This window comes from Rhinoraja longicauda, chromosome 5 (genome assembly GCF_053455715.1).
Source record: "Rhinoraja longicauda isolate Sanriku21f chromosome 5, sRhiLon1.1, whole genome shotgun sequence".
NCBI lineage: Eukaryota > Metazoa > Chordata > Chondrichthyes > Rajiformes > Arhynchobatidae > Rhinoraja > Rhinoraja longicauda.
Window position 1 is genome coordinate 16861544 of NC_135957.1, and position 12251 is coordinate 16873794.

General features: G+C 43.1%; 1 protein-coding gene across 1 annotated transcript in view; it reads right to left on the reverse strand.

Moving 5' to 3' along the window:
• Window positions 1-12251, reverse strand: part of LOC144593884 (uncharacterized) — a 222433-nt gene that overhangs the window by 193708 nt on the left and 16474 nt on the right. The window contains exon 3 of the mRNA XM_078400009.1: window positions 9714-9825. Within this exon, the coding sequence (XP_078256135.1) occupies window positions 9714-9825 (112 nt within the window). The remainder of the gene's footprint in view (window positions 1-9713; window positions 9826-12251) is intronic.

Here is a 12251-nt window from a genome sequence, read left to right on the forward strand (position 1 = left end):
TGGTGGTTGGCTGTTCTATCCAATGCAACTTCCATGACCTCATCTGCCAAAACTCCAAATCCTGGAATTCTTTCCTGACCTTTACCTCTTTCTTGCTTTAAGATTTTCTCTAAAACCCAACTCTGTTACCTCTCCATGTATCTCCATCAAAACAGAAAATGCTAGAAATAGGTCAGGCAGCATCTGTGGATTAAGATACAGAGCTAATATTTCCAATCTGATAAAAAGGCCCTCAGGCTATAACAATAACTCTGCTTCTCTCTCCATGGATTCTGCCGTATGTTTTTTAAAAATTTCATATTTAAAGCATCTGCAGTTTTCTTTTGCTTTTTTGGATCAAGCCTCTGGATCAAGGTCAAATTTTAGTTGATAATTTAACTTATGATGTTCCTTCATTTACTTACTTCATTTGAAAGGTGTTTTATAAATGCAAGATATTATTTTGCCGTTGTACATTGAAAGCTAATAATATAAAGCTGAAATTGTTACTATTGAATGCCCAGCATGGATGAAGTGGAGAGGACCAGATTAGCACTCCAGGTTCCCCTTCATCCAAGCACAGGAGATTGGTCAATTTAACAGAGCTATTGAGGAGTGTTGACACAATAGCAGTGCCTTTGAAGTGTGGTTCAAACTTGAACAGAATAACTCTCAACCAATTGCTTATTAGTTTTGTATGCACAACTATCAAAGGGCTAGAAGGTTGTAGGATAACCTTGGACTGCTAAGTAGGGCAAAGGTAATAACGCGTGTATGAATGCTTTGTCCAAATGTTTGTCCTTAGAAAACATTAAAACTGGCCAACAAGTTGGTACCTTAAATCACGTATTCCACATTTGCATAGAGCTCCATTGGGGGTGGAGAAATGAAAATAATATCCTGGCGAACTAACTTCTGCCTGGCATGAAAGATGACTTGTTTGAGAACGATACCTTCGACTGTCAATCCTTCTTGTTTAGGAAGTCTCCACTAGTGAAACGTCAGGCTTACCTTTAAATTTCTTCCTTTCTCTTTGAACAAAGCACTAGGATTGTGATCTTGCCAATGAATGTTGATGAAAGGGATGAAAATACTGAAATACTATTTCGCTCTGGGCTATTGGCAGGTTGCTGAAAGCAAAATATATAATATCTGAAATAGAGAAGCAAGGATCAAGAAACAATTGGAAGAAGTCAGCAAGACTTGCTGATTTTAATGCCTGGAGATCAGGTTAGCTTCTACAGAAATCGTTTCTCCCATTTTCATTTCCTTTGTACCACAAAACTAATGAGATCATCTAAAAAAACCTGCTGCTTCTTACTTTGAAAGCACATTTGCCTGTACATTACTGGTGCAAGCAGCTGCAGCAGCAAACCACCGAGCTTCCTCTCCCAACTGTGCAAATTCCAGGTGAAGGAATATCCCACACCAAGGGCATAGCAATTAAGCCGACTTGGAAGATTTATTAGGATTGTCAATGTAAAATATGGGATGGGCTACATGAGAGGAACTGTAATCGAGTTATTGCCTGCACCCAAATTTTGACTCCAGGAACAAAATTGCATGAATGTGTTTGACTAAATGGTCTAATTCACTGCTGCACATTTAATATGCAATGGAAGTACCCCAAGAGACCAAGAAGACCTCATCAAAACTTACAATTTTCCTGCTTGAAGGTGTGACAGTGGGGAACACATATAAAAATTTACTAAACACAAGTGTGGGCTGGTTACCTAATTATAGGTCTGACAAAATCTTGGAGTCCCGACCCAAGACGGTATGAATTATATAGGAGAAGTTAACGATACGAATCTGCAGTAGCAGCATTTACTGGCAACCCGAGTGCTAAAGGCCCTGTGGACCTCGGCTTCCAGTCACATGGTAAAATTACTCAGTATTTCTCAGTCCTCTTGCGCTGATCCTTATTGAAAAGTTACTGCTCCACCCAACTGGCTGCTGCACTGTCAGCGTAATTCCAGGATGCATCATGTAAATGCAGTGTCTGCAGTGTTTCAAGCAAAGTTAAGGCAGCTGGATGCACCCTCTGGGAATTTTTTTGCAATCCAAAAAATAAAATAGGGCCAGCATAAGGGGTCAAATGGCCTTGCTCTCTCTTGCATCATTCTATGATTATCGCTTTTTCTGCTTTTTTCCCATGCAAAGATTCAAATATCTGCCTGCTCCATTATCAGCATCACAACCAATCAATGAAATGACAAGTTTGTCCATAATTACACCCCAGAATTTCTGTGGATCTCCAACTTTGAACTGGACCCTTGGTGACCTCAGCCAGAGTTCTGTAAGAGACTGGGAGAAGCGTACATGCCACAGACAAAGACTTAATTATTCAACACAACAACCTCTCAGTTGCTGTACTGCCGAAAACATAAATGACATTTCTCCCCCAATACAATTGTAAGTGCACTTCAAGAGGGTATTTGCTGATAAGAACTCCTAACTGTAGCGATGGAATGTATTGAAGAAAGTTGTTTTGTGTGCACATCTAAAGAGATTGATGGTAATTAGACTACTTTCCCATGGTACATGAGGATGTGCTTGATTCCCCAGGCCTTCTTGGCCCAGTTGCTCATTGCCTCTTGCAACAATCCCAGAGTCTCCTAAATGGCATGTTTAAAAAAAAATAAGATCAATTACAGTTGATAGTTTTCACGTGCAGTAGGATGAGGAATCTTTCTATTCTGAGGAAAACTCTGGAGGCAAAATCCCAGAAGACGATTGTGCTTCTGAATCAAAAAATGATCTCCTAAGTTTCCGGGTTTAAATGAAGGAAGAAGCTGCCATTACTCGCTCTCAATGCAAGTGTCTAATTTAATATGCACCAGCGGATTCACAGCTAGTTGAATACCGCCCAGACGAAGAAAGATGATCCCCTTTCATTTCCTGAGATTAAGGTGAAGCACATGCAGAGTTCCTAGACACGGTTTCCTTTCCAGCTGACATATGGTGTCATCTGTCAGGCGTGGCAGCTGCTTGTGGGTTGGATGCCATAAACTGGCTTTACAAGAAACAGTCAAAAATATGCTTCCTTAGTAAGGGATCATGTGTTAAGTGTGTAAACCAGGAAGGTGGGAGAACATTCAGCACTTAATGTTTACACACTCACATATCAGCACTGAAAAGAATATACAGATCTCATGTTAAAGCACACTCCTTCAATAAAGATGAAGGAGAGCTGGAAAGAAAATTCTCATCAGAATTTACTTCCGCCTAACTCATTAAAAACAGACTAAGAGGAAAGTAACCTCACTACGTTTTGGACTGAAGCACTGTTTTTGCCGGAAGTACGAGTTAAGGGTTAGTAGCGGTATTAGTTTCTGCATCACATGGTTGCTGGTCACTTTCCCAACCTGGGACCCTGATGTACCTCTGTAGCTCCCTGAGATTTCGGCCCTCCTCCAAATATGGCCTCTGGGACGTTACCAAAGGGACACTGAGCTACACACAGATCTATCAAGCCATTGTCCAAGGCTTGCTCAAACCATTGGGTTTTGAGGAGCCTCCTATTGGAAGAGCAAGTTGGAGAAGCAGGGCGGATTCTCGAGCGTATGAACCAGACAGTAGAAACCATGATTGCCACTAAAAGAATGATGATAGAGTGATACAGTGTGGAAACAGGCCCTTTGGCCCAACTTGCCCACATCGGCCAACATATCCCATCTACACTAGTCCCACCTGCCTGCATTTGGTCCATATCCCTCCAAACCTGTCCTATCCATGTACCTGTCTAACTGTTTCTTAAATTTGGGATAGTCCCAGCCTCAACTACCTCCTCTGGCAGCTTGTTCCATACACCCACCACCCTATGTGTGAAAAAGTTACCCCTCAGATTTATATTAAATCTTTTCCCCTTCACCTTGAACCTATGTCCTCTGGTCCTCGATTCCCTTACTCTGGGAAGAGATTCTGTGCATCGACCCGATCTATTTCTCTCATGATTTTATACACCTCTATAGGATCACCCCTCATCATCCTGTGCTCCAAGGAATAGAGACCCAGCCTACTCAACCTCTCTCCACAGCTCACACTCTCTAGTCCTGGCAACATCCTCGTAAATCTTCTCTGAACACTTTCAAGCTTGACAATATCTTTCCTATAACATGGTGCCCAGAACTGAACACAATATTCTAAATGCGGACTCACCAACGTCTTATACAACTGCAACTTTACCCCCCAACCTCCATACTCAATACTCTGACTGGTGAAGACCAATGTACCAAAAGTATTTTTGACCACCTTATCTACCTGCGACTCAACCTTCAAGGAACCATACACCTGTACTCCAAGATCCCTCTGCTATACAACACTCCCCAGAGGCCTACCATTCACTGTGTAGGTCCTGCCCTTGTTCCAAAATGCAACACCTCACAATCATATGAATATGAATAGATAAATCTAACTGCTATCAAAAAGAAATAAAGCAGCTAAAGGGATCTAGCTATAAGGTGAGAGAGGGAAAGATGGATGGAGATGTTCGGGGCAAGCTTTTTTTTTTTACACAGCCAGTGGCAGGGGCCTGGAACTCCTTACCAGGTGTGGTGGTGGAGGCAGGTACAAAAGTGGTGTTTGAGGTTTTTAAAAATGCACATGGAAGAGCAAGGAATAGAGGGATATGGATCAAATGCAGGCAGAGATCAGTTCAGCTAGGCATCCTGTTCAGCACACACATTGTAGTCCAAAGGGCCCATTCCTGTGCTATACTGTTTTATGTTCTATAAACAATAAAAAAATACTTGGGTCTAAAAATTCCTTAATGTCTGCATTTCTTCAAGCTATGCAAATGATTTTTATCATAACGGTTCCTCTGCAATAAACTTACAGCTACCGAACCTGGGTCCTTCTGGGCACATGATTGACAGATGCTTGTAAGCTGCCAGACAGACAATGATATCAAGCCGTATCACCGTGCAAACTTCCATCTTGCATGAAGGTATATGAATGACATGGGTCTCAAACAATGAGGCAGGTCTTAATCAGAGCAGAGCCAGACTTACTTAAAAGGCAAAAATCCTATTTGGGTCACTGTCAAGTAGTTCAAGAATTGGTCTTCTATCTTAATTTTCTCATCCTCCGTGATTGCTTCCATCCCCAATCCCTGCCAATGTTCTTATGGCCCATTGGAGCTATTCCTGACTTCTCTCCACACCCCACCTAAAATGATCAACCCCTCAGAACCTTCTCCAACTCCCACTAATTATCTCTCCCCAACAATATCCTTCCCCACTCATCTCTCCCACTCACTTCCAACTACAATCTACTGGCCATCATATTTGGTTCAAGATCTCCACTCTGTGCAATGAGGAATAGTTGCCCAGGGACAGTCTTCATAGATATTTCCACGTGTAGGAGTTATTCTATTGCACAAACACATGCTTTGTGGTCTGGACACTTAGTCAGACTGTCCAAAGATATGATCAGCTTGCATTCTACAAGGTCCTTTCACACACTCTGTTCTCACAAAGGGACCACCACCTGTGGGGAGCCTTGTGGGGGGGGGGGAGATGGTACTGCACCAATGCAGGAGAGGTTTGGGCCCCAACAGGTCCACTTGGTCTCGTATATTACTAAAACTCTCACCTTGTTTGTGTGTTTGTGGATAGATTTCTTCACGAAATACAGCCAAAACGGTACTCGATATTGCAACATTTTAGGCCCATCCTACTCACCATTCCCCCGCGGTCTCAATAAATTAAGTTTTGTTACTTTAAAAAAATAATTAACTTAATAAACTTTAATGAATGTGCTCCCCCCCCCCTCCGCCGGGAGGACCCGCACCCGTCTCGGCGTGCCCCATGCCTGACCTTCCTCCCGTAGTGCAGCATGGCGGTAGAGGGTCAAACAAGATGGCCGTCGCCGCCAAGCTGCAGGAGAGGTTTCCACCCAACGGGTCCACGGCTCGCTCTGGCCGACGCGATGGACGCCCGGGAACAACGTGAGTGGCTCCCTTTCCCCTTCCCTGTTCCCCCTTGCTCGCCCATGGCCCCGGGGGACACTCCCCAGCCGACAACAGGACCACGGATCGTCAGTTGGGGGAGGGTTTCCGGGCCCGCAGGAGAAGCTTGCACCAAACGGGGGTTGCCGCGCCCACAGGCGAGGTTTGCACAGAGGCTTGCTGGGCCCACAGGAGAGATTTAAAAATCACTTTTTAAATTTTAATACATACGTAAGATGGCCGCCGGAGGGTTGCGGGACCCACACGAGTGACGACCAATGGGGGGGGACGGGGAAGTGAGGAGAGCTCTCCTGCTGCTGGCTGCAGGAGAGGTTTGCATGGAGGGTTGCTGGGACTGCAGGATAGATTTGGACCCAGTGGGTCCATGCCCTAGTTTCTCATTAAATCACAAAAGTGATATGGACAGGGTCCCAGGATCAAAAAAATAAAAGCCAAATAAAGCCTTTTCTTCAGGGTCACAAATAACACAGAATTAAACAATAAAACAAAGGATGTTTACTAAATTGTAAATAACATCACTGGCCAATGAGCTTAACACCTTCTTTGCCCGCTTCGAAACTGGCAATACCACCATGAGTGGAATAACCCCGGCCATGGCGGAGGGACAGGTCTTAACATTGAGCACACAGGTTGTACAGCGCGCTCTGCGAAGAGTCAATCCACGCAAGGCTGCAGGCCCGGATGGAGTTCCAGGAAGGGTACTTAGGGACTGTGCTGAACAGTTGGCTGAGGTATTCACCAGGATCTTTAACCTGTCTTTATCTCTGGCAACAGTCCTCAAGTGCCTGATGTCAGCTACCATAGTGCCGGTGCCGAAAAAAACTAAAATCACCAACCTGAACGACTACAGTCTGGTTGCCCTATCACCAATAATCATGAAGTGCTTTGAAAGGCTGGTCCTCTCACACATCAAATCCAGCATCCCTGCCTCACTGGACTCGCATCAATTTGCATACAGGGCAAACAGATCCACAGAGGACGCCATCTCTCTGGCTCTTCACACTGCCCTGACTCACCTGGAGAGACAGGGCACGTACATGAGGATGCTAGTCATAGACTATAGCTCTGCCTTCAACACGGTCATCCCCACCAAGCTCAACACCAAATTCCACCAGCTAGGCCTCAGCTCGTCGTTATGCGACTGGATCCTGAATTTCCTGACCGAGCAACCACAGGCTGTGAGACTGGGCCCGCACCTGTCCTCCACTATCACCCTGAGTACCGGCACACCACAGGGCTTTGTATTGAGCCCCATGCTCTACTCCCTCTTCACACACGACTGTGTCCCTACATTCACCACCAACACCATTGTTAAGTTTGCAGACAACACAACAGTGATCGGGCTGATCACCAACGGTGATGAAACACACTACAGAGCGGAGGTGCAGAACCTGGCAGACTGGTGCTCAGATAACAACCTATCCCTAAACACCTCTAAGACCATGGAGCTGATCATCAACTTCAGGAGGTCACATAATGGGGAATACTCTCCGATCTTCATCAACAGGAACAGTGTGGAGAGAGTGTCCAGCTTCAGGTTTCTGGGCACACACATTTCGGAGGACCTCACATGGTCCACTAACACCGCTGCGCTGGTCAAGAAGGCACAGCAACGACTGTTTTTCCTAAGAACACTGAAAAAGACTGGTCTGCCCCAACAGCTGCTGACGACCTTCTACCGCTGCACCACAGAGAGCATCCTAACGGATGGCATCTCTGAGTGGTATCTCAGCTGCACGGAGGCGGAGAGGAGAGCTCTTCAGCGGGTAGTCTACAGAGCTCAGAAGATTATCGGGACGCAGCTTCCAGCCTTGGAGGGCATCTACAATACATGATGCCTCAGGAAAGCCACCAGCATTCATAAAGACTCCTCACACCCTTGCAATAGTCTGTTCGAACTTCTACCATACGGCAGACGTTACAAGGCCTTCTACGCCCGCACCTCCAGACCTTAGGAACAGCTTCATCCACAGAGCTATAGCTGCTCTGAACCGGTCCTGCTGAGTGCCCCCTCCCCCCCCCCCCAATGAACTGTCTCCTTCGGATGGTCATGTCGCACAGCGACCCGACACAGACCTATTTGCACTTTATACTGTTTTAACTGTTTCTAATTTTGTTTCTCTGGGTTGTCTAAATTTCTGTTGATTAGCTAATTAATTTATTGCATCGAATGGAAGTCGCATTCCCAATCTCGTTGTATCCCTGTACAATGATAATAAAGATATATTGTATTGTATTGTAGAACTCACTGGGGAAATACAGTGAAGCAAAAGTACTGATGCACTAGATTCCCACTGAATAGCTCAGAAAATACTAGAACTTGTTCTGTCAAACAAACCTGAATTTTTTAAATGGTACTACGACAGAATAACCTCTGTCCAGACTCCGCACTGTCAAAGCAGCCACAGCCAGACATAAAAACTGGGTTTTTTCCGCGAGTAGTAGCTCTACTCAATAACCAAAAGTCTGTAGTCTTTTTGCTCTGGTTTATTTCACTCACAGGTTTAAACTGCAATGTTGAATTCTTAATGTTTTAAGCTTTATTCTTAATTGTTTACTGTATGTTTGTGTTGTCACTTGTGAGCGGAGCACCAAGGCACATTCCTTGCATGTGTACATACTTGGCCAATAAACTTATTCATTCATATCATGAAGCAAAAAAAATGTTGGGAATTTGAAATAAAAACAATAAATGCTAGAAATATTCAGCAGATCAGAAAGCAGATGTGGAGAGCAAGAAACAGATTTAGAGGAGAGAGAAAAAAGTAATACTGCTAAGCACATATTCAATTGCAGGAAATCTGAGCATTTCATTTTATTCGTCTCTCCTTAACTCTCATTCATCTCCTTCTATTTATAATTTCACCAGATCATCTATGGCCAACAAGCCTTCACACTCTCAGCACCTATGTCATTCAGTTTGTCATCAGAATGTCTTTTACATACATTCCTCTCCATTCTCTGAAACGCAAAAGAAACCTACTTAATTTCTCACTTTCTACATTTCTGATGAAAGGGCATCAACCTAAAAAGCTAGAAACAAGGAACTACAAAGCTGATTAATAAAAAAAAATTAAACAAAGTGCTGGAGTAACTCAGCAGGTCAGCCAGCATCTCTGGAGAACATGGATAGGCGACGTTTTGGGTTAAGAATGTCTTTAGAACCGAAATGTTAACTTTGTTTCTCTCTTCATAGATGATGCCTAACCTGCTGTTGTTCTCGCATTTTGTGTCTTTTTTCCCCCCAAAGATATCCTCATTGGCACTGAATCCGTCACAATTATTGGAGTCAGAGATACATGGCACAGAAACAGGCACTTTAGCCCTCCGAGTCCACATTGACCATCACGCACTCTCCCCGTTTGCACCAGATTCTACTTGTTGCTTCTAAAAAATGATTTCCCTTGTTTTATCTGTCTTTATCTGCTGCCCTATTTTTTCTAACCCTTATTTTATTTATCTGATTTGGCACCAAATTCAGTTCTTACTCTTCCTGGTTCTGACTTCATGCCCAACTGCCATTGCTCAATCTGATAAACTTAAGAAATGGTCCATTGTGTGTCTTATTCATACATGTCCCAGATACCCTGTGGAACAGACTGCACCAAAATGAATTTCTAAACAGACAATTTTCAGTTATAATGCAATATAAAAAGCCTGAAATGTAGGTGTCACAAATAAACAATACCATCCATGCACCACTGAGAAAAATCTAGCCAATTATTTTAAATAAGTACAAAATGAAAATAAATGTAGTGCCTACTGTGTTTGTCTGATTGGCAATTTCCTTCCCATTCTGATAAGTGGTAAGCTTTGTGTGTTTTTGTTTCTTTCCGATGAGCGTGCCAATGAAAATCTCTGCACCAGATCGAACCCTGAAATATAAACCATTATTAATTTCCAATCAATTAATTGGGTGGATGAGATAAACACAGTCTTACTCATTTCTTTCAAAAAGGTTACAATTGATTCATAAAGGCATAGTCATACAGTACAAAACAAGCCCTTCGGTCCATCATGTCCATTAGGTAGCAGCACTTGATCCAGATACTAGCACTTGATCTCTAGCCTTCCATGCATCAGTGCTTGCCTGGATACAAATGTTTTGGAATTGTAATTGCTTTCTCCATCGTCTTATGCAGTGCATCATAATTCCAACTACCCTCTGGATGAAAGAAATTCTTCCTCAGATCCCCTCTTAACTCTTATCCTAATTGCTCCTAATTAAAAAGGTGTCAGGGATTGTGGGGCAAAGAGAGATTGGGGTTGAGAGGGAAAGATAGATTGGCCATAATTGAATGACCCAAATCTGCTTCGAGAACTTATGAACTAATCCCAAGGCAATATCATGTGGAATATTTTCTGCAATCTGCATCCTTCCTATAGTTTCACAACCTGAACTGTAAACATTTCAGGATGAGTAAATCAGAGCTAGTCCATATTGAACAACACTTAAATAAAACATTGAAAAGGCAAGGGCACATAATATTCTGAATGGTGGACTTCAATGTCCATCAACAACAATAGCTTCATAGCACCACAATTGACAGTGTTGGCTGAGTTTAGAAGTACTGATCGGCCAGATTGAATCTATGCCAGATAGTGAATGAACCATACTGTGGAATAAACCTGGTTGACCTTGTCATTACAAAAAAATTACCTAAGACAGTTACAGTTATCTGTGAAAGCAGCGGTAGAGAGAACCGCAACACAGTCCCCGTGGAAACAGGGTTTGTTGGTAGATACTGCAAAGATTATGGGGCAGATAACATTACAGCTGTACAAATGAAGAGCTGCACTTCAGAAATACATTCAAGCATGAGTTCCAAGTAACATTAATGTTGTGCAAGTGTCGAACAATGACAATCTCTATCAAAATGCCCTTCCCTTGACATTCAACAGTATGAGGATTGCCGAGTCCCCACCATCAACAACCAGACAATTACTCAACTGAATCACACATAAATACAATGGAGGCATAAGAGACTCCAGAAAAAGTATTACAGCATGGAAACAGGCCCTTCAGCCCAACATATCCATGCAAAACAAGATGCTCCATCTAATTTGGAATCTGCAACAAAAAAAAGAGAGCTGCTGGAGGAACTTTGGGGATAAAGATGGCATCTATGATGCCTGAATCTACAGCATCTCTCCTGTTTTGCAACATAAATACTATGAGTATAAGAGAAGGTCAGAAGCAGGGTATCCTACAACGAGTGACTAACCTCCAACACCCATATCTACAAGACATAATTCAGCAGTCTGATGGAATATTTTCCAGTTTCCTAGATAAGTGCAACAACACTTAAGCACAAGACCATCCACACAAATGTGCTTGACAGCATCCACCATTTTAAACATTCATTCCCTCCACCATTCAGCAGTGCACAACATCGATAAAATGCATGGCAGTTACTCACCCAGACTATACCTCCCAAAGCCACACAAAAGAACAAGAACAACATCCTGGGGTTCACACATGGAGAGCACACAACAAAAGATTTTCACTGTACCTCGGTACACGTGACAATAAACTAAACCAAACTAATCAATTGATCCAAGGTAAATCAATCAAGCCAGTGACTCACTCCTGACATTGCAAGGCCTTTATACCATTTATGAGGAACAAATCAGGAATGAGAGTGTTGTTGGAGCTGCAGTCCTTTCTGCAATTGTTTTTAAAAGCTTGACACCATTCCCTCATAGTCACACACCTTCCTGACTTGAAAATATATAGCCAATCTTTCATTGTCACCAGAATGAAATCCCAGTACACACAATCCAACAGCACCTTTGGAAGTATCTTCATCAGAAGTACCGCAAGACTTAAAGAATGCAGCTCATCACCACATTCACAAGGGAAATTAGGGTTGGGTAGAATATCGGCTGAGTCAGCAGTCCAAAACTGGAAAAAAATCCCAACAAGAAACATCTCTATCCATTACAACCTCTGAAAAGAAGGTCGTTTAATCTTGAAATTGTCCTTTTTGGAAGTAATGATGTGGCACAAGTTGCTGATATATAATGGATGGCTTCTGCAAGTGAAGCTGAATAACTCATGATGGAAATGTGGTTAGTGTGTAAAATCATGAGAGGAATAGATCAGGTAGTAGCACAGAGTTTCTTGCCCAGAGTTAGGGAAATCGAGAACCAGAAGACAAAGGCTTAAGATGAAGGGAGAAAGAATCTGAGGGGTAACTTTTTCACACAAAGAGTGGTGGATGTACGGAACGAGCTACCGAAGGAGGTAGCTGAGGCAGGTACTATTGCAATGTTTAAGAAACAATTAGACAGGTACATG